Raw genomic sequence first — 26,561 nt, 5'->3', positions numbered from 1 at the left:
CTCTGTCACCTTGCCTCGGACGGAGAATGGGAGCTGGGCTGAGTCTGTCTTTGTGCCCAGGGCTCCCGTTCTGGTGTCTCCTGGATGTGATACCCATAAAGAATGAGAAAGGGGAGGTGGCCCTCTTCCTGGTCTCTCACAAGGACATCAGTGATACCAAGAACCGAGGGGGCCCCGACAGCTGGAAGGAGACAGGTGGGTGCCTGTGGGGCTGCCGACTTGGCTGCTGCGGCTGGGGTGTTGGGTACCTCAAGCCTCGGCGGGGCCATTGTGGGCCCCCCACCCCGCCTGCACTCGCGGACTCCCGCTCTGCTGGCCGAGGAGCCTGTGCTGCTCTCATCTCCCCAGGCCCAGGTACGGAGAGCTTGTGGAGACAAAGTTGGACTTTCAAAGTCAACTTTACTAAGAAACTGAAAGAAACAAATTCCACTAGTGCCCGTGAAGTACCATTTTCCCACCAATTAGTGAGGCTGAGCACAGACCCACCTGGTTCCTTGTCCTCATGCAAACCTGTCTGGGGAGCCCTGGCCAAGGCCCTCTTTTAAGTCCTTGTGGTCTTTCCCCTCTTGCATCCTCTAAGGGCCGGGGGTGGCCTTTGGACAGCTCACAAAGCTGTCATCAGAAGCTGCTCCAAGGCCTCTTTGCCATTTGGGGGTGTTGGGGGTACTCTCTGTTCCCCAGCCCCCACCCCCAGCCCTGGGTGGCCTCGACTCTGCCCAATGGCCTCCTGCTAGCTCTGCACTCCCCCACCCTGGGAACTACCTCCCACTCCCCTCTCTCAGGCCTTTCCCTGTGGTGTTCCTCTCTTGCCTGGATCCAAACCTCCTTCTCCTAGAAGCAGGCACTGGGGGGAGTGTCTGTAAGCACCCCCAGGACTGCCCGTTGCTGGTGTTGGCCAGTGACCCCAGGAAGTGAGAAACGCTGGTGCCCCCAGCTCTAAATAGACTAACTAGGCAGTGAGCCGGACCAGCCCGTGGGCCAGCAACTGGTGTCCTACCCGCAAGCCCCTGGACTGAGGCGTGTGAGCGCTTCGCCCATCATTCTCTCCCGCCCCTCTTCTTTTGCAGGTGGTGGCCGACGCCGATATGGCCGGGCAGGGTCCAAAGGCTTCAATGCCAACCGGCGACGGAGCCGGGCTGTGCTCTACCACCTGTCTGGGCACCTGCAGAAGCAGCCCAAGGGCAAGCACAAGCTCAATAAGGTGGATTGGAGCTAGGGCGTGTGTTTGGGGGGTGGGGCAGGGTAGGGGCCGGTTGAGGAGATGGAGAAGGGGAACCAAGCCCACCACAGAGAGAATGTCCAGGGGGCTACTCAGGCCCCACCAGCACTTTGGGGCTTGTGGTGAGAATGTCACATGCCTCATCTGTCGAAGGTATGGCGGAGAGTTTTGGCCCTGGAGTCAGGTGGGCCCTGGCTCAATCTTGGCTCCTCCCCTAAGCAGCTGTGTGACCTCACCTAAGTCACTTGAGCTCACCAATCCTCAGTCTTCTGATCTATAACAAGGGGACTCTGATGCCTGTGTCAGAGGTCGTTCTGAGAATGCAGGGAGAGAAAGGAGGCAGATGCCTGTCCCAGACCCCATCCAAACTCAGTCTGTGCCAATTTCCTGTTCTCCCTGCCTGGACCTGCCCTGCCTCTCATTCAGGGGGTGTTTGGAGAGAAGCCAAATTTGCCCGAGTACAAAGTCGCTGCCATCCGGAAGTCGCCCTTCATCCTGCTGCACTGTGGGGCACTGAGGGCCACTTGGGACGGCTTCATCCTGCTCGCCACCCTCTACGTGGCTGTCACCGTGCCCTACAGCGTGTGCGTGAGCACAGCCCGGGAGCCCAGTGCCGCCCGTGGCCCTCCCAGCGTCTGCGACCTGGCCGTGGAGGTCCTCTTCATTCTTGGTATGTGTGCTCTGTGCCTCCCACCCCTCCCTGGGCCAGTGACCCCCCGGGCTTTGATGGGGATACTCTGCATGGCTTCTACTGCCCCCCAGTGTCCCCCTTGCCCTCCCCCGTTTATGACCTGTGGGCCTTGAAATCAGACCTAGGCTCCGAATATGTCTTCATCACTAATGGGTTACTTGGCCCTGAGCTAGTCATAGCCTCTCCAAGCTGGTTTCTCCCTCCATCACATAGGCACAGTATCCACCCTCTGGCTTACTACGAAAACTAAGACAATGCAGGTAAAGGGCCCAGGACAGTGTTACACACTGAGCAGGTGCCCAGGAAAATGTGGCTCCTCCCCACCGGTGCTGACTCCCGCCCCAACTTCCCCCAGACATTGTGCTGAATTTCCGCACCACGTTCGTGTCCAAGTCGGGCCAGGTGGTGTTTGCCCCAAAGTCCATTTGCCTCCACTACGTTAGCACCTGGTTCCTGCTGGATGTCATTGCAGCGCTGCCCTTCGACCTGCTACACGCCTTCAAGGTCAACGTGGTCAGTGCGGCTGGGCTGGGTGGGCTTTGGGGCAGAACGGGGGGGGCCGGCCCTGGGGTGACCTCCCCCTCCCCCCACCTCAGTACTTCGGGGCGCATCTGCTGAAGACGCTGCGCCTGCTGCGCCTGCTGCGCCTGCTCCCGCGGTTGGACCGCTACTCGCAGTACAGCGCCGTGGTGCTGACCCTGCTCATGGCCGTGTTCGCCCTGCTCGCCCACTGGGTGGCCTGCATCTGGTTCTACATCGGCCAGCGGGAAATCGAGAGCAGCGCCTCCGAGCTGCCTGAGATCGGTACTGGAGGCTGCCTCTGTGTGTGTGCGTGTGTGTGTGTGCGCGCACGCGTGTGCGTGTGTGTGTACATATGTGCTCAAGGAGTCTGTTCACTTGAGGGTGCGTGCGTCAGGGAAATGTGAGTCCAAGTGTGTGTCTAGCAGGGGATGTCCGTGAGCTGATGTAAGGTAGCAGAGAGATGTGTGCAAGTCTGCATGTGTACATGCCCATAGGTGTGTATCAGGGGCATGTGTGCCAGTAGGTGTGTGTTTGTAAGCAGAATGAGGGGGCTGGCGCGTGTGTGTGCAGGTGGGAGCGTGACAGAGCCACCACCTCGAGGCAGGCCTGCTCTCCTGCAGGCCCACGTTGTGGAGGAAGCCTGGTGGGCTGCCTGGGGGAGTCTATTCACCCATCATGGCCTCCTCGTGGTCAAGCTTGTGCCACATTCACATTCGCCCACTGCCTGCCCAGCTGGGTACCCCACCCCTCTCAGAAGACCTCTCCAGGGTTGCTCCGATGCCTGGCGCTTTCCGGCCACCCTCTCAAAAGCTCATCCCCCACCATCTTGGCCCCTAAGGCCCCTTGCCCACTCCTGTCACCTCCGGCAGCATGGTTCTCAGCTGCTTCAGCCCTTCCCCAGCCCGAAATGCAGCCTTTCTCTGCGTCCCACCAGCGTCTTCACTCTCATTTCACCTCCCCTCTCGCAGCTCCTCTCTCTGCTCACCTCCCACTCACGTCTTAACTCCTGCCAGGAGGGCTTCCACCTCCACCTCTCAACCCCAAATGTCACCCTAAAGGTCACAGTGACCTTCTGGGGCCAAACTCTTATCCCTTTGAAGTCCCTGTAGTACCTGACCCTGCCAGCCATCTCTCTGCCCTGTGAGGAGGCCTCCTCCTTTCCCGGCCCCCCGCCTTGCTCTTCCTGGGCGATTCCACTGGCACCACGGTGTGAACATCTCAACTTCCATCCTCTCTCTCTGTCTCCAGACCGTTCTGTTCCAACAAGGTCTAACTCTCCATGCCCGCAGATCCAAAATTGGACGCACCTTCTTCCTCCCATGCCCTCCAGCCCTCTGGCAACTTCCCCGTAACTGGCCTTTAGCCCCCGTTTCCAGTCAGTGGGCAAGAGCCCAGCTGCTCAGATGCGCCCCCCGCCATGACTGTCTTCTCTTGATGGGGTCGGTCACCAGGAGTCCAGGTTGGCCTTAGAAACATGCTCTGATCTGTTCCCAGGGACGAGGAGACTCCCGCTAATCCTCCCTCCCTCGCCAAGCCCACGGAGACTGGTGTGTAGCCCAGAGGCCCACTTGGATATTCCCCAAAGCTCTAGCTGCTGAGCACAGGAACCAACACGTTCCAGGCAGTATGTCAGCTCCGTGGCGCCTGCCCTTCCCAGGGGAAGGCTGTGGCGGAGGCGGCTCTGGGGTCAGACGCCCCCGACGAACATGCTCAGAGGACTGGGAGATGGGTAACAGTGATGCAGAGCCCCAACCCCTACGTGGGTGACACACCACATCCCCAGGTCAGTCCCCTCCCCACACACAGCCCAGACACCCAGTGTCTTGCGTGCATGGGGATCCTCCATTCTGACCACGTCACAGGGGCTGCTGAGCTGACATGAAGAACACCTTTGGCTCCCAGAGGGGCTCTGAGCCCCTCCACGGAGAGCATGGGGCTTGTAAGGGGCGGGCTGACTGTTGGGCAGATCACACCCTTGAACCCTAAGTTCCAGAGGGGCTAGTTCACATTAGGGGAGTTCCCAAGTCCTTCACATCATCATCTGCCCCTTCTTTCTCCAGGGAAACTACCCCCCAGCTGGGTGGGAGCCACACCCAGACCTCCCTAAGTCCACCTCGGGAGGGATGTCCATGGGTGAGGGTGGCGTCTCTTGTTGGCCCAGCTCTGTGTGGTGGGAGGTGCCTTCGCTTTGCCTCCTTGCCTTGGTTCTACTGCTCCACTGCCCTGGTGTGGACATAAAGTTCCAGCCCCAGAATCCCATTAGCCCCGTGGAGATGGGCTGGATTTTCAAGAGTGTGCTAAACACTGAGGGAGGTCGCTCAGAGCATTTCTCAGTATGAAAGCCTCCAGAACGGCCTCTGCAGCCGACACGCAGAGGGACCATCCCGCCACCAGCTCCAGGGGCTGCCAATGCCCCATGACCAAGACTGAGTGAGGAGGGACCCCTCTGCATCCTGCCCTCACCCTCCTGCTTCTCCACCCTCCAGCCCCCTCCTCACCCAGCTACCGGCTTCACCTCAGAGGCCCAACTAAGTAACGACTGAAGGGTTTTGTGTACTTCCTTGCGTTCTCACAGCACATCTCAAATAACAGGAGGGTGAGTCCTCACCTTGGCTCCGGACTTTACACATCCCCCCAACTCCTTAGCCTGGAGTTTGCTCCCTCAGTGCGGACCCCACATTCTAGCTAAGCCAAGCTGCTCGCCTGTACTTGTCTCCAGCTCTAGGTTTAGCCCACACCTTTCCCTAGATCAGGAATGACCCCCTCTCAGTTTGTCTCAAAACTACCCATCCTCTGAGACAAACCACCAGTGTCCCCTTTTCCGGGAAGCCTTCTAGCTCTAGCCAATAGCACATGGGTTTGAGCCCCATCCCGGGACCCTCGGGTGCTGTGTACCTGTGAGACGTTTTTGCAGTAAGCTTCTGGGGGTCCCCCGGCTCCTGGCACACGTGTGAGATTGCTGAATAAATGGGTGTGTGGTGGGAGGAGGGGTGTGAGGGCCACAGAGAGCAGCAGCATGTGCGATGTTAGGGTGAGTGTGGAGTAGGGAGCTGGGGAGGGGCGCGTGGAGAGGTGGGTCCCACCGCAGCCTGTGATCCTGAGCCCACCCTCTGGACTTCTATGCTAGATCTGCTCTCTCTCCCTTGCTCCCCATGGCCCCCAGCTCTGCCAGGACCCCTGGGACCTCTGTGGACCCTGGGAACCCCCATCTAACACCCTAGAATTCCCACAGCCCTCCAGCTGGGCTGAGTAACTCTGGGCGGCTGTGGGCTCCTGAGAGACCCCAGTACGCAGCCCCACCTCCTCCAAGGCCAGACCAGAGAATGGGGGGTTGATGAGACTGGGGCGATCTTTATTCTCCTCTCAGTGTCCCAGGCTGGCTTGTGTCTGCGTGTAGAGAGCTGTGTGCACGGCGGTGGCCTGCCTGTCTGTGGCCTCTGAGTGCACTCACCTGTGTGCTTGTGTCCATGCAGGTGTGTCCCTCTCCTACCTGGGTGTCAGTGTGCAAGCGCCCGCGTACCCTTGTCTCTCCCAAGTGTGCACAGGCCGTGGCTGTGCTCCTGGGACTGTGCTCACACACGTGTGTCCTTGTTCTCTCGACTGCGTCTGTAGCCTTACTGGTGTGTGCACACGTCCACGTCGGTGTGCCCGAGAACGCGTGCATGAGGTTGGGTGGTGTGTGTGGTTGTGGGGTGGGGGGGATGAGGCTGAATCGGGGGCGGCTTTCCGGAGCTCAGAGAAAAAGCAAGAGGAGTCTGGGAGGACAAGGCAGAGGAGGCGGCCCTGCGGATGAGGCTGTGGCTGGTGCAATGAACCCCCCAGTCCCTCTGCCCCCTCCAGCTGGGCCCACCGCCCCGGGATTAGCGCCAGCACAGGGAGGAGGGTGTAGAGCTCCTCACTCCAGCCTCGGCACCCAGAGACACCGTCTGGGGAGATGACAGTCTCGACCTCGTGTGCTTGTCTTGGGGAGGGGGGAGGGGGTGCACAGGGGCACGCCGGGCTGGCAGAGGAGGGACGGACATGGCAGGAAGCCGTGGGGGGTGGATTTGCAGCCATGTGTGTCCCCCCCCGGGGGTACCAGCAGGCACACCTGCGCCCGCAGTGCAGCAGTGCTGTCCTGCCCCCTCCCCAGGCTGGCTGCAGGAGCTGGCCCGCCGACTGGAGACCCCCTACTACCTGGTGGGCCGGAGCCCAGCTATAGGGAACAGCTCTGGCCAGAGTGACAACTGTAGCAGCAGCGGCAGCGAGGCCAACAGGACGGGGCCCGAGCTCCTGGGCGGGCCCTCACTGCGCAGCGCCTACATCACCTCCCTCTACTTCGCACTCAGCAGCCTCACCAGCGTGGGCTTCGGCAACGTGTCTGCCAACACGGACACGGAGAAGATCTTCTCCATCTGCACCATGCTCATCGGCGGTGAGGCCTGCCCCGTTCCCAGTCCAGGGCCCTCTCCCCGACTCATGCCCTGGGCCACCCCTCCCTCCCCACCTCCCACAGGGCCCCGAGGTCCTTCCCAGAGGTGCTTCCGCCTAGGGGCCCCAAGGAACCCGAGCCCAGGGCCAGGAGAGCCCACCTGGCCGCAGGACTCCACCCCACACAGCGGCCGGGGGCCTTGCCCAGCGCGGGGCTGCGGGTGGGGAGGACAGATGTGTCCCGCACGGTGTCCGGCCGGGCCAGGCTGGTCCTGGAGGTGACCCCTCTCGCCACCCTCCCCAGCCCTGATGCACGCGGTGGTGTTTGGGAACGTGACGGCCATCATCCAGCGCATGTACGCCCGCCGCTTTCTGTACCACAGCCGCACCCGCGACCTGCGCGACTACATCCGCATCCACCGCATCCCCAAGCCCCTCAAGCAGCGCATGCTCGAGTACTTCCAGGCGACCTGGGCGGTGAACAACGGTATCGACACCACCGAGGTGCGCAGGCCTCCAGGGCCGGCCCTTCCTGCCTTTGCTCCTTCAAGGAGTGTGCGCTCGGCCTAGAGTCCCAGGAGCAGCGGGCTGGAGGGCAAGAGATGCAGAATTCTGACCCCCCTGCCTCCGCTCTGTCCTGGGCGGCCAGCGGCATGGAGCAGAAGGCAGCCGGGCCGGCTCGGAGGCCCGTCTCCACGCTCGCTAGGTCTAGAGGCCCTGCTCACTGCCGGCCAGGTCTAAGGCCGGGAGGGGGAAAGCAGGGCTGCCCATGGGGGGCGGGGAGGATAAAGTGATTGAGAGGGAGGCAGAGGCGGCCCCCCTCACTGATTGGACCCTGTGTGGAGCTGGATGCTGAGCGAGTGGGGGGAGGGGGGAATCAAGGCCCCTCCCACGCCTGCCCTTGCTCTGAGGCCCTCGGGGTGGAAAGGGCTGGCGGGAGGCTGCCTCCCACTCTCCACCCTAACCTTCGGCACCTGATCCCACCCGCAGCTGTTGCAGAGCCTCCCGGACGAGCTCCGCGCAGACATTGCCATGCACCTTCACAAGGAGGTCCTGCAGCTGCCCCTGTTTGAGGCGGCGAGCCGCGGCTGCCTGCGGGCGCTGTCCCTGGCCCTGCGGCCCGCCTTTTGCACGCCTGGCGAGTATCTCATCCACCAAGGCGACGCCCTCCAGGCCCTCTACTTCGTCTGCTCCGGCTCCATGGAGGTGCTCAAGGGCGGCACCGTGCTCGCCATCCTAGGTTTGTGAGGGTGGGACGGAGGACGCCAGGGCTTGCGGGGAGGCGGGTGGAACCAGGGCCCCGTCTGCAGAAAACGCGGAGAGAAGACGCAGGCAAGGCCACCAGGGAGAAACAGCCAGGGTGGGGTCAGGAGTAGCCATGGAGCCCTGGGCAAAGCTCAGAGCGGACCCAGTGACCACAAGGCGGCAACACAAGGTGAACTCAATCTCACGGGTGCTGTAGGCCAGACTGAGCGAAGGACCAGCCTTCGGTCTGTGAGGGGACGGAGGGGAGCACTTCCTGTCAAGGAGGAAAATCAAATGCTAAGGAGGAAAGTGCTGGAAAGAGTGTTCAGGCGGGAGAAAGGGAGGCATGGACGCCATTTTTTTTTTTTTTTTATTGGCGGTACGCGGGCCTCTCACTGCTGCGGCCTCTCCCGTTGCGGAGCACAGGCTCCGGACGCGCAGGCTCAGCGGCCATGGCTCACAGGCCCAGCCGCTCCGCGGCATGTGGGATCTTCCCAGACCGGGGCACGAACCCGTGTCCCCTGCATCGGCAGGCGGACTCTCAACCACTGCGCCGCCAGGGAAGCCCTTTTTTTTTTTTTTTTTTTTTTTTTAAATTTATTGAAGTAGAGTCGATTTACAACGCTGTGTTAATTTCTGCTGTGCGGCAAAGTGATTCAGTTATACATATATATATATGTTCTTTTTTTATATTCTTTTCCATTCTGGTTTATCACAGAATATTTAATATAGTTCCCTTTGTTATACAGCAGGACTTGTTGTGTATCCATTCTATGTATAATAGTTTGCATCTGCTAACCCCAAACTCACAATCCAACCCTCCCCCACCCCCCTCCCCCTTGGCAACCACAAGTCTGTTCTCTATGCCTGTGAGTCTGTTTCTGTTTTGTAGGTATGTTCATGTGTGTCATATTTTAGATTCCACATATAAGTGATAACACGTGGTATTTGTCTTTCTCTGTCTGACTGACTTCACTTAGTATGATAATCTCTAGTTCTACCCACGTTGCTGCAAATGGAATTATTTCATTCTTTTTTATGGCCAAGTAGTATTCCATTATATATATATATATATATATACCACATCTTCTTTATCCATTTGTCTGTCGATGAGCATTTAGGTTGTTTCCATGTCTTGGCTATTGTACATACTGCTGCTGTGAACATAGGGGTGCTTATATCTTTTTGAATTAGAGTTTTGTCTGGATATATGCCCAGGAGTGGGATTGCTGGATCATACGGCAACTCCCTTTTTAGTTTTTTGAGGAACCTCCATTCTGTTTTCCACAGTGGCTGCACCAACTTGCATTCCCACCGACAGTATAGGAGGGTTCCCTTTTCTCCACACCCTCTCCAGCATTTGTTATTTGTAGACTTTTTAATGATGGCCATTCTGACCGGTGTGACATGGTACCTCATTGAAATTTTGGTTTGCATTTCTCTAATAATTAGCGATGTTGAGCATCTTTTCATGTGCCTCTTGGCCACCTGTATGTCTTCTTTGGAGAAATGTCTGTTTGGTTCTTTTTCGATTGGATTGTTTGTTATTTTGTTGTTGAGTTGTATGAGCTGTTTGTATATTTTGGGAATTAAGCCCTTGTCGGTTGCATCGTTTGCAAATATTTTCTCCCATTCCATAGGTTGTCTTTTCACTTTGTTTATGGTTTCCTTTGCTATGCAAAAGCTAGTATTTGATTAGTCCATTCGTTTATTTTTGCTTTTATTTCTATTGCCTTCGGAGACTGATCTAAGAGAACATTGATACGATTTATATCAGAGAATGTTTTGCCAATGTCCCCTTCTAGGGGTTTTATGGTGTAATCTCTTATGTTTAAGTTTTTGAGCCGTTTTGAGTTTATTTTTGTGTATGGTGAGAGGGTGTGTTCTAATTTACATGAGGCTGTCCAACTTTCCCAACATCCCTTGCTGAAAAGATTGTCTTTTTCCCATTGTAAATTCTTGCCTCCTTTGTTGAAGATTAACTGACCGGAGGTGTGTGTGAACGCCATGCTTATTCACTGCAACCTCCCCCCCGCCCACCCCGGCCAGGCCCAAGAGGGAAGATGCTACTTTCCTAGGGAAGGTCCTCGAACAAGCCCAGGGTTGCGATGGGTGACAGCAGAGCTCAGACTCTGAATACACTTCCCTTCTTGGCAAAAGAAAGAGGTGAAGATGAGGGATCAATTCCCTAGACAAGGAAGGGGAGATTGCAGTTTCAGAACTGACATGATAATAATGCTGGCCCCAGGGGTCCCGCAGCGGGGTCAGCCCTGTGTCCCGGCCCTTACATGCTTCAACTCACACAAACCTCACAAAACCCAGTGCGGAGGAATGATCGCTATTCCATTTTGCATAGAAGGGAACTGAGGCTCCAAGAGGTTAATGAACAGGCAGGCTAAGGCTAGAACCTGGTCTGCTAACTCTAAACCTCAGGCTTCTTAACACTGTGTTCTTAGGCGCTCTGCTCTGGGGAGACTCATCCCGCAGAAAGGGCGCGATTTCAGGGTAGTGGGCAACACGGGGCTGCAGGCTCCGGGGCTGTGGGAGGCTTTCAGCAGGGACCCCAGAGGGTGGGGATGCTGTGATCTGCGTGGGTCACGGAGGGCCTCACACACTGATGGAAGGCGCCAGGACCACAGCCAAATCCTCAGGCAGCAGCACTTGCAGACTCCCTGTGGGGACAGCTGACGCCTGGAGGGGCTGAAGCCTGTCATTAACCTGGAGAACCAGCAAGACCACACGCCCAGCAGCGACTGTGTGTCCATCCTCTCTTCCTTGAGGAGGATGGTCTTCCAACAGGAAACAGAAGAAAGAAATACCATGCGAGCTGAGAGAGGTGTCGTTCATGAGTTTGACTTCTCGCCCTACGTGGAGTTAATGCCAGGACTCTGAACAAACGGAGTTATGGCCACTCACATATGGCTGGCAGTCCTTGAGAAATGATGGGGAACTGGAGAGATTCAGAAGGGCAAAAAGGCAGATTTTGACAGTGGCAGACTGGTCACTCCAAAGCAAGATTGTCTAGTGGATTATTAAGCAGATGGTTTTCAGCTGGGAGCTGAGGAAGCAGCGTGGCTGGGAGCTGGCATGGGTCCTGAAAGAATCTCTCTTCTCTGATGCCAGGCACCAGGTCTCAGAATATCCACGTTCGGTATTAAGACAGCTTCACGGGTGGCCACCGCCTGTGCCGTGGCCTTTGCCTCCAGAATTCCCCAGCACTGGGACCTAAGCCACCTTTGATCCATCCTGTCCCTACCCACATGTTCCGGATGAACTGTTTCCTCTGTTGACGTGGCCCCTCTGGATGCCCTGGTGGATGCCTGGTTCCCCAGCCCTCATCATGGCCTGGTTTTCTGCTTTGCCTTCACCCCATCCCCCACCTGCCTCCTTAGTTGAACATCCAGGTGCTTCCTGCCTGCTCCTTGCAGCTAAGGCTCACGGCACATCTAGCAGTGTCATTTCTGGCCCTTACCTCTGTGTATGAACTAACAGCTAAGTGTGCAAAGTTAGTTGGGGAGGAAAGAGGCAGGACGAAGAGAGGTGAGCTGGGCGACGGTGCAGGGAGGACCTTACAGGCCTTGAGGAGCTGAGCTGGAGGCTGTGTCTGAGAGGCCAGCCTGGAGGGCAGGCTCTGGTCCCTGAGACCAGTGGTATGGAACTCCGTCCTCGGTCCTGTCCTATTTCTCGTTTTTATCTCCCCTCTTGGATGAAGACAAGAAATACATACTTATCCTATTTCCAGATGACACACGTGAGGACAGAGAGCTCATTCATCAGATGATCACACTGAGATGCAAACAGCTCTCCGAAGGAACCAGAAGGATGGCCTGAAACCAAGAAAATAAGATTTAACGACGATGCGTTCTGCACTTAAATTTGAGCAAAAGTCCATGAACATTTAGAGGAGGCCTTTAAGCTCAGTGAGTTCTGCTGGCAGCGTGAGGCAGCCCACAGCGGGGGTGGCAGCGAGCCATCGTTTTCCTTAAGGATGAGGAAACGCTGTCTAATCTCGTGAAATGTCTGGCCGTGGGTTGAGCTGCCTTGTGAGGGCCGTGAGTGCTCTGCCCAAGCCCTGGTGGCATGCCATACCTCTTGGGAATGATCGATAGGGGACTCTTTTCGGGAGGGAAGGGAAGGAAATGAACTTTGATTGGCCATCTATGTGTCAGGCACGTTACCTACACTGGCTTATCACCATGTCCCTGATTGGAGACATCCTATTTCATCGATTCTAAGTCACACATTTTTTCCCCACAATTTAACATCTCTGAGATTAGGATGCGGACTCGAGTTGATGCCATTTTACAATCGCTGTCAGCCAGGTGGCAGTCTCAGCCGGGTGGTGGGAAAACCCTCCATTGACACCTTCTGGTAAGATCGCGAAAGCACCACAGACTCAGTTCAATGCAGGATCTCTCATATAGATGAGGCACCAGGGCTCAGGGCGGTGAAATAACGCGGCCCCCTGCCTTTTTCACTGTGCCACACAGCACTAACTTGCTGGTTCCACATACTGGTTCCTGGACACGCTCTACCTGAGTCACCTGCAGGGCTTAACAATTGTGGGGTCTCCAGTAGATATTATGGTTCTGTAGGTAGTGATGGGCCCCGGGGAGTCTGGTTGGTTTAACTTTCCCGGAGGATTCTGATCCACAGGCAACCTGGGAATCACTAGAACTGGTGTCTCAGATCTGAAATTTGGGTTGTTTCAGCACAGTGCTTTGATCCCAAATGTGCCTGAGCACCTGGGTCACAGTGCTCTTCACCCCGAGCCTGTCTGAGGAGCCAGTGAGGCAGGCAGCAGGGGTCAGCCAGGGCCCGGGCCCCGCTACTCCCCACTTGTCCTGGCTGGAGAGGCCCCACTCAACCCCCACCTCGGCTCGGGTGGCTGAGGGGCAGGACTTGCTGACCTCTGCTTCCTCTTCCCAGGGAAGGGCGATCTGATTGGCTGTGAGCTGCCCCGGCGTGAGCAGGTGGTCAAGGCCAACGCCGATGTGAAGGGGCTGACGTACTGCGTCCTGCAGTGTCTGCAGCTGGCTGGCCTGCACGAGAGCCTCGCGCTGTACCCCGAGTTCGCCCCCCGCTTCAGCAGGGGCCTCCGAGGGGAGCTCAGCTACAACCTGGGTGCTGGCGGAGGCCCCGCAGAGGTGAGGGTGCGGGCAGAGAAGGGGTTTGTGGGAGTGCCGTGTGAGCACCCCGCACGTGGTGGTGGTGGGGCTCTACGCTCTGCTGCCCCTTCACACTCTCACACTGTCCTTTAGAGCCCAGCCCAGCTCTGCTCCGCCGCCACTCCCAGCTCTGCCGGCCCATGAGACGGCCCGCGAGTCCAGCGGTACCAGACAAGGAGGCTGTGAGGTCACAGATGAGGGGTGGTGCCCATGGGTCGGGGCCAGGCAGGCCGCACACTAGTCTCCAGGCCGCCTCTGCAGAGAGCCCTGCAGTGCCCCCTGCTTCTTCACAGTGACACAGGACTGCTCTGAGGGGCTTTTGAATTTTCCTGCCTTATCTTACTAATTCCAAACCGGTTTTTGGTACCAGGTCCTCCTGGATAGTTCAGTTAGCCTCAGGGACCAAGTAGAGGGACAGCGTGTCCACACTTGGCTAGCATTTTGAGGGACAGCAAACGCCTCCGGGGCTTGGTGGCTTTGTGGTGGCAGCAGAAAAGCACCCCGTTCCCTTGCCGAGTCTCTTCCTTGGGAGGTGGGAGACACTGGGCATCCTGTTTAACAAAAACAGCTCCTCCTGTCTAGGGCGATGAGACCAGGTCGGGGGGGTGGTGAGTGGGACATAGCGGGAGCTCCCCATGATGATTCCCTGTCCCCCACTATCCTCAGGTGGACACCAGCTCCCTGAGCGGCGACAACACCCTCATGTCCACACTGGAGGAGAAGGAGACAGACGGGGAGCAGGGCCCCGCAGCCTCGCCAGCCCCAGCTGATGAGCCCTCCAGCCCCCTGCTGTCCCCCAGCTGCACCTCATCCTCCTCGGCCGCCAAGCTGCTATCACCACGACGACCGGCACCCCGGCCCCCGCTGGGTGGCAGAGGGCGGCCGGGCAGGGCAGGAGCTTTGCAGGCTGAGGCCGGCCCCTCTGCTCACCCTCAGAGCTTAGAGGGGCTGCGGCTGCCCTCTGTGCCATGGAATGTACCCCCAGATCTGAGCCCCAGGTGAGCGAACTCTGGGCAGAGCTGCAGTGATAGGGCTGGGGCCCCGGCCAGGCACACCCCTGCCCTGGATGCCCATCTGTCCCTCCAGCCTCCTCCAAGAAGCCTTCCTTGACTCCTCCTCCTCCCTGCTGCCCCCGTTCCACCATTCATGCCACGCACTGCTCAGAACTCTCTTGCTGTTTCACCTCATTCAAGTTTGAATCCCTAGTGAAACTGCGAGCTCCTAGAGGGAGGGACCACGTGTTACCCTTCGCTTGGGGCCCCAAGTCCCCGGCCCAGCTCCAAGCCTCTGCAGCCTCTGCGGACAGTGGGGCATCTTGTCCCATGAAACACTGCAGTGGCTGTCTGTCAACTGATTTGTTGTTCTGTGTCCACAGGGTAGTAGATGGCATTGAGGACGGCTGTGGCTCTGACCAGCCCAAGTTCTCTTTCCGGGTGAGGCGGTCTGGCCCAGAATGTAGCAGCAGCCCCTCTCCCGGACCAGGTACTGGGGCCCGGGTCCGGGGGGAAGTTGGCAGGGCAGCCTCTTTGCCCTGGGAGCCTCTGAGAAAGTGGCAGGGCACAGACTTTGGGTGCCCTCTTGCCCTCACCCACCTGCATGGTTTGGGCAGGGCAGTGGGTAAGACCAGCACCTTGGTGTTGGAAGGTAGCTGGAATGGAGCTTGGTGAGATCTCTGCTGCCAGATCTCTGTGTGACCTCGGTTCTCACCCCAGCTTCCCATCTGTAAAAAGGTGGTTGTGCATGTTAAATGAGATAATGGTGCTGAAACCCTCAGCACCGTGTCTGGCCCACTGGGGGGGGATACAGGACTGGGGAAGCAGAGTTGGAAGTGGCCCCTGGGCAGGCCAGGCGGCCCAGGTAGTGTCCCCTTGCCTGGAGGACAGAACAAGAGACAGGCACAAAGGCAGCTTCCTGAGGGAGAAGCACAAGCCAGTGTGCCCGAGGTCCCCTGGCGGTTTGCACAGAATTCAGCAACTCAGGTAAGGCTGTAAGTGGCTGTTCCTGGCGGCAGCAGGCCTGGCCAGGCCAGTGTGGTCTGCGCTAAGCGGGCGGAGGCCTGGACCCCACGCTGTCTTCATTCACCAGCCCTGCCTGGTAACCCCACCCTACTGTCCACAGAGAACAGCCTGCTCACTGTCCCCCTTGGGCCCAGCGAGGTGAGGAACACAGACATGCTGGACAAGCTTCGGCAGGCGGTGGGTGAGGGGCAAGGGTGGGGGCGCCTGCTGTTGTGAGGTCCCCACCCCACTGACCACACCCTCCTCCCTTCCCTGCAGGTGATGGAGCTGTCTGAGCAGGTGCTGCAGATGCGGGAGGGGCTGCAGTCCCTTCGCCAGGCTGTGCAGCTCATCCTGGCACCCCATGGGGAGGGCCCATCCCCTCGGGCGTCAGGAGAGGGGCCCTGCCCGGCCAGCGCCTCTGGGCTCCTGCAGCCTCTGTGTGTGGACACTGGGACATCCTCCTACTGCCTGCAGCCCCCAGCTGGCTCTGTCTTGAGTGGGACCCGGCCCCACCCTCGTCCAGGGCCCCCTCCCCTCGTGGCACCCTGGCCCTGGGGCCCCCCGGCGTCTCAGAGCTCCCCCTGGCCTCAAGCCACAGCTTTCTGGACCTCCACCTCTGACTCAGAGCCCCCAGGCTCAGGAGAACTCTGCCCCGAGCCCAGCACCCCAGGCCCACCGCCTCCTGAGGAAGGGGCTAGGACTGGGCCCCCGGAGCCCATGAACCAGGCCGAGGCTGCCAGTACCGGAGAGCCGCCGCCAGGGGCAGGGGGCCTGGCCTTGCCCTGGGAACCCCAAAGCCTGGAGATGGTGCTGATTGGCTGCCACGGCTCTGGCACAGTCCAGTGGACCCAGGAAGAAGGCACAGGGGTCTGACCGCCAGCCCCAAAGCTGCTGCCAGACATGCTGCCATCTGCCCAGCTTCAGGGTGGAGGAAGGGTGGCAGCCACCCCGGGACTCCGTGCTGCCCGCTGGCTCAGGGCAGGGAGCTTGAGAGCAAACAAACAAGGGCCTGGCCCCGGATTCTCACAGGGAGGGCTAGAACTTCTTCAGCCGCAGGCCCCAGGCTAGGAATCTTTGGGCTCCTACTCCTGGGGCCCTTCCTCACCTCAGCCTGCTCCTCTGACGTCTCATCTCCCTCTGCAGGCTGGGGGACAGTGGCCTGAGGCCAAGGAGGGGTTCTGCTATCCCCTGCATGTGCCCCTGCCTCACCTGTCCCCACATTTTTTATATTAAAAAAAATAATAAAAGAAACTACTTGGGAACTCAGTGCTTTGTATTTACAAAAGAAAAATAATAAAGGGAAAGTCTGAAGCTAACCAGCTGGAGACACGGAGCAAAGGTGGGCGTCTGGGGGAGAGGGTGGGGGCCTCCACAGAGAGAGAAGGCGAGGGGCTCTGGCACTAAGGCAGCCTGAGGGGCCCAGCCTCTAGGGGCTTCCCCAGGGCCAGCCCCGCCCTCCCGCAGAGGCTCAGATCAAGGGGCCAGGAGCTGAGTCTCCCGCAGCCCCCTCTGGTTTTTCCAGGAGCCTGAGTTGCCAGCTCCAGGGGTCTGGGAGGGCAGGGGTACTGAGGCCAGAGAGAGCCCATGGGTCCTGCCACCACTTCTCACTGTGGTGTGATCTTGGCAGCCTCGGCCCGAATAAGGGCAATGAGGTCCTGGTTGATGAGGAAGACGAATCGCAGGCTGGCGATCTGCGGGCGGGAGAGAAGGGTGGCTGAGGGCGGAGGTGAGACTGGGGGCCGGGGCAGGCCCACACACTGCCTCACCACACCATGGGGCTCATCCCGGCCTTTCCACCTCCCCCCAGCTCACCTCCACCACGGAGTTGTTGCTAAGGCGCCATTTGGAGCCACACAGCACAGGTCGTCCATCGATGTAGATGGGCCGCCGGCCCTCGTTGGCAATGAAGAAATCACCGTTGTTCTTCAGCTTGATGACACCTATGGGAATAGAGAGGGACGGGGGTATGATGGGATGGGGGCAAGGCCAGAAGAGGGCCTGAAACCCCCATGTTCCCTCTGCTTCCTGGGGCCGCTAGAAGGCACCCAGAACTCCCAAGTTAGAGATCTTAAAATGCCAGCTCCTCAGCCCCACCCAGTCCCTGAGGTTCCCACGGAGACCAAGCCCCAGGGCTGGAGGGCAGCGAGAGGCTGGGAGCAACATCCTCACACTGCTTCCCGCTGGTACCTTGCTTCCGGGAGATCTTCCAGGCCGGACCCTCCAGAGACAGGTCCACGTCAATCTGGTTATCCTTGGTTGCTCTGCCTAGGGTGATCTGGGGAAATGGGGCAGGTGAGGGCTGGAACCTGAGGAATGGGGAGGAGTCCACACAGGCCCAGGAAAGATGAGAAATCAGGGACCAGACATAGAAAGGGCAGTGAGGGGAAGATCGACGGAGGAGGGGAACCTAGGAAGGGGGAGGTAGGGGTGGGGATGGGGATGAGGACAGCGAGGGCTGGGCCGGCCTCACCTCTCTCGAGCGCATCAGGTACCGCACCATGCGGCCCCGCAGCACTGCCAGGGTCTGGTTGTCAAAGTCCGGAGAGCTCATGCCTGGGGGAGAGCAGCTCATGTCAGAGAGGAGCCCACTCTTAAGAGCCACAGCATGGAAGGCAGGGAGCCGGGGCAAGATCCACTAAGGGAAAGGAGCCAGAGGTCTGGGAAACGAGGGTGAACCCAGCTAAGCAGCCAAGGGGGCGCAGGGAGGGGCGAAGGGATTTGGAGCATGACCCTGCTGGTCCCCCGGCCTCCTCACCTGTGATGCTATCTACTAGCACCTGCCACTTATGCAGCTCCTGTTCCAGCTGCCGAATCTCTCGTTTCTGGCGCCGGTCAGCCACTGTCAGCTCTGGGGTGAGGTGGGGTGGTAATGAAGGACACTCTGAGGTAACCAGCACCTTGTACTGTTTTTCTCTGTTCCAGCAGGAGCTCCCACCCCCTCACTGTCCCTACCAGGGCACACTCACCATGTTCTAGGACTTCATCTCGCATTTCCCTGGGGGGCGAGAAGGGAAGGATGAATCAGACTCCAATTTGAGCTCACCCGCCATCACCATTAGGTGCTACTGGGCTCAGTAGGATCCCTCAGTCCCTCAGCCCAGTGGTCCCGTGGGCTGCTCCTCTGGCCTTAGCCTAGCTTCTCTCCCTGGGGTGGGGGTAAGATACAACGGGGGTGGGGGGCTGGGGAGGGCGCTTAGCAGGGAGACTAACAGCTACAACTGGAGCTCCAGGCCGAGCCTGGGCTGGGCTCCGTTCCCCGCAGCAGGAGAGGCAGGGCCAGGCAGCACAGGGAGCTCTGTCCTGGGGAGACACTCAGCTCTCTGTGCCCTGCCTGTGGCCCCAGCCACTCACTTGAGCTTACTGTCATCAATCAAGTCCTCTGCGTCGGAGAAATTCAGCACTTGGTCCCCCTTGGGCAGCGGCTGCACTGAACGAAGGACAGAGGGAGGGTCAGCGCCAATGCTCCTACTCAACCGCAAGCTGCTGAGCAGACAAATGAACTAAGAGGACAAACTGTAAAGACAGCCCATGGGGACGGTCTCGTGCTGGAATCAACAAAAGTTAACCTGATACAGGTAACAGCATGCATGCAGATCAGACTGCACGCTACTTTGGCACAAAGCATTCCTGGGGTTTGCTGGGGGGCAGAGGTGGTTCTAGAAAGGGAAGGGAATTAAAATTAACCTTTGGTGCTTCCCTGGTGGCGCAGTAGTTAAGAATCCGCCGGCCAACGCAGGGGACACGGGTTCGAATCCTAGTCCGGGAAGATCCCACATGCCGCGGAGCAACTAAGCCCGTGTGCCACAACTACTGAGCCTGTGCTCTACAGCCTGCGCTCCACAACTACTGAAGCCCGCACGCCTAGAGCCCATGCTCTGCAACAAGAGAAGCCACTGCAATGAGAAGCCCGTGCACTTCAATGAAGAGTAGCCCCCGCTTGCCGCAACTAGAGAAAGCCCGTGTGCAGCAACAAAGACCCAACGCAGCCAAAAATAAATAAAAATAAAATAATTAAAAAAAAAAAAAAGTTGACCTTTGCACGCTCTTTTCAGTGTGCGAAGAGTTCTCACTTACAAAGCCTTGAACTACATAGGGAAGGCATTACTATTAGCTGCACGTTACAGATGAGAAAACAGATACAGGAGGAAGGGTTAAGCTATGTGACTAGTTCAGGACACAGCCAGGAATCAAGGCCTGCTTTCCTGATTGCAAATCCAAACTGCCTCTTCTACCACATCACATGCTCCCAAACATTTTCTGCCACATTCGGCAAAGGGCTGAGAGGCACGTGCCTGTCAAGTCTCACTCAGGATGTGTCAGAAGGGAGCCTTAAGCCAGTGTTTTCAAATTGTAGGTCATGACACGTTAACAGGTCATGAAATTCACTTTTTTCCAAAAAAAAAAAAAAAGAAAGAAATGGAATGCAATAATATCAGAATCCATCAGATGTATTCAGGATAAATATTGTTTTATGAAAGTTTTTCAGTTCTTTTCTGGTCAAAATGTAAAAGCGATTGGGGTCCCCAAATCTGAGAACTCCTGCCTTAGTGTCAGTTGTTCCCAGGGCTGCAGCATCTGCTCAGCAGCAGCTCCGACTAGCTAGTGAGACTGCTGGTTGAGGAGTCTGACAACCCCTGAGGTATCATCACTGCCAGGGAAGTGAGGGGGGCTGCATAGGAGCCACAAATGCTCCACCACCACCACCCTCCACCTTAGTTCAGACTGTGGGGAGATGGGGTTGGGGCAGTCACCCTGCCAGAACTGCCTGAATCCTACCAACCTAGTATTCAGCTGACTTGATAGGTAAGCAGTGTATACTCCCTGTTCCTAGGGACTCCAAGCATGAAATAGCAAAGGAGAAATCAAATATCCACATAAGACGACCCTTGAAGAGAAATATTATACCTTTACGTTAACAAATATACACAATAGGGGCTTCCCTGGCGGCGCAGTGGTTAAGAACCCGCCTGCCAATGCAGGGGACGTGGGTTCGAGCCCTGGTCCAGGAAGATACCACATGCTGCGGAGCAATTAAGCCCGGGCGCCACAACTACTGAGCCTGCGTGCCACAACTACTGAAGCCTGCGTGCCTACAGCCCGTGCTCCGCAACAAGAGAAGCCACCGCAACAAGAAGCCCACGCACTGCAATGGAGAGTAGCCCCCGCTCACCACAACTAGAGAAAGCCCGCGCGCAGCAATGAAGACCCAATGCAGCCAAAAATAAAATAAACTTGTTAAAAACAAACAAACAAAAAAACAAATATACACATGGCAACTTTTAAAATAGTGACAAAGGAGCTAGCAACAGCAGCAAAAATAAACTTTATCCAGTGTCTGTTCTCTCTGCAGGAGGTCAGTGATAGCTGAGCCTGAGGCAGCAGCAGATATCTGGAATAAAGACGGCTGCCCACTGGGCACTAAATTGCAGAGATCCTCAGGAAGGAAAGATGGGGCCTCCCCTGACAAGATTTCCTAAAATCCTCTGGTAGGAATCTTTTATTATCCAGAAGCTGCAGGGCCTAGCGAGTAAGGTGACAGGCAGAACTGAAGCTTCATTTTCAGAACAGTATGAACAACTACATAGTAGCCAACGTGCAATAATCTTTAGGAAGTAAAGTGTGCTTGGACTGTGAAAGTCTGACCCTGAAACCCAAATCTAACTGAAGAGCTTCCTGCAGGTTAATCAGACTGCTTTCCTAGTATCTGTTATTAGGAGAGTGAGAGTTTTGCTGGTGAGGGAAGAGAGGAAGCTTTCTGGCCCTTGGGAAAGGAGAAAGACAGGCGGCCTGGGTTAAAGTCCCTGTAGGGATTTGGGAATGGCCTGAAGACAGCCCCACAGCACAAATGCTTGGTGGAAGGAGAGGCAGTGAGACGGAGTGTGGAGAGAGGGAAGAGGCAGAAATCCTTAGAGAAAGTGGGTGGGAAAAGGGGACAGGTGAGCGGTGAAGGGACTTTCACATTTTACTCATGTTTGAATGTTACTTGTGAAGAATATACTATTATTTATGTAATGGTAAAACATGTCAAAAAAACCAAAGAAGTCAAGAAGTGGGAGACAACTCTGCCATTTAGTCTTTTTGTTCAGGATTCTAGGCAATTTTGGCTACCCTCACCATGATCCTAAGACCATTCCAGCCACTCTCCCTCCCTCTGGAAGGAAGTGGTTTTTGCTGCAAAGAGAGACGAACAAGACACTGGGGGCCACGGAGGGATCTGTTACAGGGCACCTGAGGGCAGCTGTGTCCAGCCCCCTTCACACTCACATACACGCACCCTCACTCTGCCAGCTCCTGGGCCCAGTTACCTGTCTGGTCCTCCAACAGGTAATACTGCTTCATGAGCTGCCAATGGGCCTGCAGAGCCTTGGCAGTACGGGCCAGGTAGAAGGCATCAGGGTGTCTGTGCAGCAGGTCCTGGAAGGTCTCCAAGGTGGGCTGGCTGGTCTGGAGGGCAAGAAGCACACTCTGGGCATCTGGGTTTCCTTGCTCCTGTCTCTGCTGTACCATCCGTGCCCCCTGCCCCAGTCCCCAGAAGGAGGTGGAAAAAGTGATAGCTACTGCCGCCCAGGAAGCCAGGCTTGGCTCTCCCTGAGGACCCGGTCCACAAAGGCCCTGCAGGTGTACGTGCGTCTACAAGCAGTGGAGCCTCCCCGCAGTCAGTTTTCCAGGTTAGCCGGCTCCTGCCCTGCCCCTCGGCATTACCAGCCCTCAGCCTTACCGATCCCACTTTGCTCAGCAGCTGCTCTTCGGCCTTGCTAAACAGGGCCTTGCTCTGGATGGCGGCAATGGCCTCTGGGTGCAGCTGTCTCATGGCCTGGCAGGCCAGCCTGGGCAGGAGGGAGATAGAGGGCAGGGCAGGGTTGAAGGAAGGGTGTCAAGCAATCTGGGGTTCCTACTTCTCCAAAGCCTGCAGGCCTCTGAGATCCAGAACTCAAAGATCCAGGCCCTCTACAGGAAGAGCCCAAGGCTTTAGCACAGGACCTGTGACCTCGTGCGTCTGCCGAAAACATCAACAGGCAACTCAGAAAACTCAGCTTCCTGTGTTCAACCCCGTGAAGAGGCTCAAGGGCACAGCTGCCTACAGGCCAGTCCGGAGGGAGATCCTGAGACCAGCTGCTGCTCCTGCCCCAAGAACTTTCTCCATACTTGGCCAAAGCTGCCACCCACTAGCCACCTCCTCTTTCCCAAGCTGTGCCCTGTCCATTTCCTGGTATATCAGGGCTGTGGCTATAGCTTAAGTGGTGACAAGGGCTGTGGAGTAGAAGATGGGTGTTAAGCATTCGACTGAATTCTGATGATATCAAATGAAGTGACTGAGAAGGAAGTGTGTGTGTTGTGTGTGTGCATAGGTGTATTTGGACTGTTGGAGCTGGAAGAGGCCCTGGTGCTCTTCTGTTCCAACTCCTTCTTCTGGAGGAAGAAACTGTGGGAGGTCAGTGTGGGAAGGCTGGGAGGTGACCGCCCCAAACCACAAAGCACACGGTGGTAGAACAGGGCTCCTGGCGCTCATGTGGTGTTTTCTCTCATGCTACTTCCTTGACATCCAGCCTGGATTAGCAGGGTTGGTATCAGGAAGCAGCTTCCCCCTGAAGCCTGGCAGGTCTCCAGTATCATCTCAGAAGATACAAGACCCCAAGGAGCCCTGCCTCCCAGGCCCCTCCCCTGTACAATTCTTTCTGTTCAGGAGCCAAATTCTGGTGTCCCCAGTACCGCGCCGCTGCTGGGGCCAGCCCACTCACTTGGAGATGACAGGATCGTAGAGCAGGGCGTACCAGCGCTCCTGGACTTCCCGCAGGGTGAAGCGGCAGCTGAACTTCACGCCCAGGTGGACAGATGTCAGGTCATTGGTCTGCAAGGCCCCAGAGTGGTTTGCTCCAGCCTCAGAGCTGGGAAGAACCCTCCCGGGCCACCTACAGGACACTGCCGGGCTAGATGGGGGGCTGGGAACTGGAGGCTGTGGGGAGAAGGCAAACACAACCCCTGTGGTGGGAAGCACTACCTGCAACACGGCATTGATGAGCAGGAGGTCGTCCGCAGGCTTCCAGCGGCCCAGATCCTTGGTCACCTGGAGTGGCTGTTTGCTCTTCTTCACACGTTTGGTGAGTCCAGGGGCTGGGGCTGGGCTCGGCGGCACAGGGGTATTGGGGGCCTTGGACACCTGGGCAGAGGGCAGGAGCAGAGTGAGCTCATCAGGGCAGCTAGGGCTTCAGGCCTAGAGCTTCGCACACTGTGTGGCAGCTCCAGCCCCACCCAACAACAAGCCACAGGCAGGGGGCCTAGCTTTCCAGTGCCCATCCCTCCCCCTTCCCGCCCCCATCAAAGTACTTCTACACAGTCCTTGACCATATGGGGTCTTCTTTTTGCTGGTGGCGCCCCCCAACCCCAGCATGGAGGGTGGGTGGGGAGGATACCAGGAAAACACTCTTGCTGGTACAGTGTCTGGGGCCAGAGCAATGCCACCTGGGGGTTATTTTTACAGCCAGCAATGCTCGGAACAGGCTGTCTGCTCCCAGAATAGATGCATGCTCTGTGCCTCCCACACAGAATGTGACACAGGATGCACTGACAGGGTGGTGATGGGCGCAGCAAGAAAAGCGGAGTAGCGAGAGATGGGCTCCCAGGAGGGAGGCATCTGAGGTGGGCCGGGGCAGCTTGATCCTCTCACAAGCCTCCTCTGCAGGGCTCTTGCCAGCTGGCAAAGGTTGTGGGGAAACACAAAATCTGGCACTGGCCCCCACCCCTCTCCATTCCCCACGTCTCCCAATCCTTACCTTCTTCTTCTCACTGGAGGAGGGTTCACTCCCCGAACAGCGCCCTGGTTCCACCCCACTGGCCCCCTTTGCCCGGGTAGAGGACTTAGCCAGGCTGCTCTCCACCAGCTCATCGTCAAACTTCTTTCTCTTGATGAACCTGAGAATAGTCCTACCCAGTGAACGCTCTGTGCCCCATCCCCGGTACCCACTCACACACACCCAGCCCCCAAAGTAGAGCAGGTTCCCAGCAGGCAGGATGCTAACTGCTCTGGCTCAGTGGATGGGGCATGGAACTGCTATGCTCCACCCCTGAGATGACAGTGTACTGTACCACAAAGATTTCCTGTCCAAAACCTAAGATCTCCCTCCCTTGCTCTCAGTCTCATTGGGAGGGACTTAGTAGGGACAGGAAAAGCACAAGAGTCTGCCAACAGTTGGGCTCCAGAGGGGCTCAGGGAGCCATTCCCAACAGGGGTGAAGGCATGCAGCAGTCTCAGCCTCTGGCCCTTCAAATCCTAGTACCTGGAGGAGCTTCTCCGTTTAGGGATGGTGCCCAAAGCCTGTGAGGAGGCCCGCTTCTGCCCTGCCAGTGACTCCTCATCCTCTGAGCGGCTGGCAGTGCCTGATGCCATCAGGGATGAATCTAGCAGCCCCTGAGAATCTAGAAGAAGAGAAGTGGTGAACCCAGGCCTCCTAAATGCCTAGCAGAGCCCTGAGCCTCTGCACATGGGAACCCTCCTCAGCCCCCCTTCCCCTACCAGCCCTCTTGGTCCCTCCCCTGCTTCCCTGACACTTGAAGTTTTAAGGTGGAAGTTCCTTGGCCATCCAGATCCCATCTGGGCCCAGACCTTCCACGCTGGGCAGTTCTCCCGGTGCCACGTGTCATGTCGTGCAGCACATGGTGCTCAGGTCAGACTGGTGATGCCGACACACCGGGCTCTGGGCATAACTGCTCCCTCTGCCATCAAAATGCAGCCATGCCAAAGAGCGTCAGCTCAACAGCAAGTCAGTCAACTGTGGCCTCTGCTGAGAGGTACGTGGGTGGTGCTGGCCCAGGGGGAGGTGGCAATGCCCAGCCAGGACCGAAAGACACACGTGCCAGGCACGGGGTGGAATCAGCAGATGCTTGGCGCCTGAGCGTTTGGGGAGCTGGCCCGGCCTCATACTACCTTTGTCCATCCTCTCACAGTCCCAAAGCCACTGGTTCCAAACCACAGGGCTAGAAGGAAGGGTCCCACAGGTTCATCCAAGGATTCTGACCAGGTGAGCTTAGAGGCTGAGAAGAGATTCTGCAAAGGAGAAATGAGGCTCCCTGAGGCTCAGGTTTCGAACTGGCCAGCTTCACCTCCTTATACTGGAACAGGTCCCCAGGATCCCATAAGCTAGGGAAAACACCAGGAGAAGAGACACAATATATTCTGCCAATATGACCCTGATAAACCAGTAGTCTTTCGAAGGTCACCGACATCTCTGAGACAGTGATAAAAGCTATGGACCCTAGAAAAATGTACACATTAGAGTGGTTCACAAACCACTCTAATTCTACTCATAGCCCCTAGGTTAAGGGCCTTGACTATAAACTAGCAAGAAACAAGGGATTCTTGGCTCACTTTTTGTCAGCTGCCCATTCAGCTCCCCTCCCAGCCCAAAGCAGGGAAAAGGAAACGGAGATTGAACTCCCACCAGTCCATCTCACTTTTTTCATCTGAAGCTCTGGCTGAAGATTTAATGGGTGGTACCTCGTGGAAGCTAAAAAACGCGGCTTGGGAACTGAGCAAATATCAACCACCCTGGGGGGGGCCCTCGCCTAAGCCCGGAGAACTCAGGTAGTAGGGACTCTGCGGAGCGCGCCGCTTCGGAGAGTCCCGCCCCTTCTGACCAGGGCGTCTCTCCGCGCAGCGTTCTAGCCCTGCCCCCAGGTGCGCTCCTCGCGCCGTACCATTTGATACGGCTGGGAATCTTGCCACCTGGGGAGAGGGTGAAGGGCCCGATTCCGCGGGTAGACTGGGGCAGGGTCAGCGCCGCCTGCCTTCTCCGGCCCTCCACCCCTCGTTCTCCCCCCAAGGGCACACCCACAGTAGGGGATTAGTCCAGGTCTGTTTCACGGGCTCGGGATAGGAGTGGTGACGAAGTCAGCCCTGCAACGCAAAAGCAAAGCACCGAGTGAACCCCGATGCCCTCGCAGCCTTGGTTTAAGCCCCACGGGCCGGTGGCGGGGAAAGGGTGACTCCCAGACCAATTCTCACCCCACCTTCGGCATGCCACCTTTGCGCATGCGTAACTTCTAGGACCAGATTCTGGCCCGGTCCGGCCCACGCATGCGCAGATTATCGGGGCGCTCCCGGGGCGGGGCCCCAAACCTGGCGAGGTGTCGTCCCCAGCGGCACTCTGGAGAACTCCATTTCATCCCCAACTCTGCTCAGAACACTCAGAGGCGAACCGCGAGGTCTCACCATTCCTAGGCTGCCAGCTCCAACAATTTCTCCGCGGCGACGGCAGCAGCCGCAGGGCCAAAGCCAGCTTCCGTGAGGCCCGTCTACTTCCGGGTCTACG

General features: G+C 57.5%; 2 protein-coding genes across 11 annotated transcripts in view; one reads left to right on the top strand and one right to left on the bottom strand.

Annotated features, from left to right (window-relative positions):
* The window catches only part of KCNH3 (potassium voltage-gated channel subfamily H member 3), a 19,233-nt gene extending 2,716 nt beyond the window's left edge, over positions 1–16,517 (top strand). For 3 of the 4 annotated variants that reach the window (XM_030835159.2, XM_060305608.1, XM_030835160.2), the window contains 13 exons: positions 61–195; positions 1,068–1,201; positions 1,646–1,889; positions 2,266–2,423; positions 2,507–2,714; positions 6,565–6,846; positions 7,147–7,346; positions 7,833–8,082; positions 13,017–13,234; positions 13,922–14,253; positions 14,631–14,737; positions 15,374–15,450; positions 15,532–16,517. In XM_030835159.2, coding sequence (XP_030691019.2) covers positions 61–195; positions 1,068–1,201; positions 1,646–1,889; positions 2,266–2,423; positions 2,507–2,714; positions 6,565–6,846; positions 7,147–7,346; positions 7,833–8,082; positions 13,017–13,234; positions 13,922–14,253; positions 14,631–14,737; positions 15,374–15,450; positions 15,532–16,128 — 2,942 coding nt within the window. In that variant the 3' untranslated portion in view covers positions 16,129–16,517. Of the gene's footprint in view, positions 1–60; positions 196–1,067; positions 1,202–1,645; positions 1,890–2,265; positions 2,424–2,506; positions 2,715–6,564; positions 6,847–7,146; positions 7,347–7,832; positions 8,083–13,016; positions 13,235–13,921; positions 14,254–14,630; positions 15,235–15,373; positions 15,451–15,531 lie in introns of all 4 variants that reach the window. The other variant, XR_009565324.1, reaches the window with a different exon arrangement.
* MCRS1 (microspherule protein 1) lies at positions 16,511–26,561 on the bottom strand. Of its 7 annotated transcripts, none has more exons than XM_060305614.1 (16): positions 26,369–26,549; positions 25,948–26,146; positions 24,857–25,297; positions 24,531–24,669; positions 24,027–24,165; positions 23,255–23,413; positions 22,995–23,104; positions 21,974–22,082; positions 21,561–21,699; positions 18,607–18,682; positions 18,222–18,250; positions 18,011–18,103; positions 17,726–17,808; positions 17,443–17,530; positions 17,068–17,195; positions 16,511–16,946 (listed from the first exon to the last, which is right to left on the bottom strand). In XM_060305614.1, the coding sequence occupies exons 4-16, from the start codon at positions 24,638–24,640 to the stop codon at positions 16,860–16,862; spliced, it is 1,350 nt and encodes a 449-aa protein (XP_060161597.1). In that variant the 5' UTR covers positions 24,641–24,669; positions 24,857–25,297; positions 25,948–26,146; positions 26,369–26,549; the 3' UTR covers positions 16,511–16,859. The 7 variants fall into 7 exon arrangements, 6 of the variants coding, with proteins under 6 accessions (XP_060161597.1, XP_060161592.1, XP_060161594.1 ...); XM_060305609.1 differs by having other exon boundaries at positions 25,178–25,297; XM_060305611.1 differs by having other exon boundaries at positions 25,178–25,297; positions 26,081–26,146.

The sequence above is a fragment of the Globicephala melas genome, chromosome 10 (assembly GCF_963455315.2).
Source record: "Globicephala melas chromosome 10, mGloMel1.2, whole genome shotgun sequence".
NCBI lineage: Eukaryota > Metazoa > Chordata > Mammalia > Artiodactyla > Delphinidae > Globicephala > Globicephala melas.
Note: the sequence above shows the minus strand (reverse complement) of the source record. Positions and strands in the feature narration are given on the sequence as shown.

What these genes read in the sequence shown, in the direction of transcription:
- MCRS1 (XM_030835163.2), bottom strand. An exon ending in TCATCAATGCCGTGTTGCAG is followed by an intron (nt 23,105 to 23,254) that starts GTAGTGCTTCCC and finishes GGGGCCTTGCAG; the next exon opens with ACCAATGACCTGACATCTGT. An exon ending in ACCTGATGCGCTCGAGAGAG is followed by an intron (nt 17,531 to 17,725) that starts GTGAGGCCGGCC and finishes CCATTTCCCCAG; the next exon opens with ATCACCCTAGGCAGAGCAAC.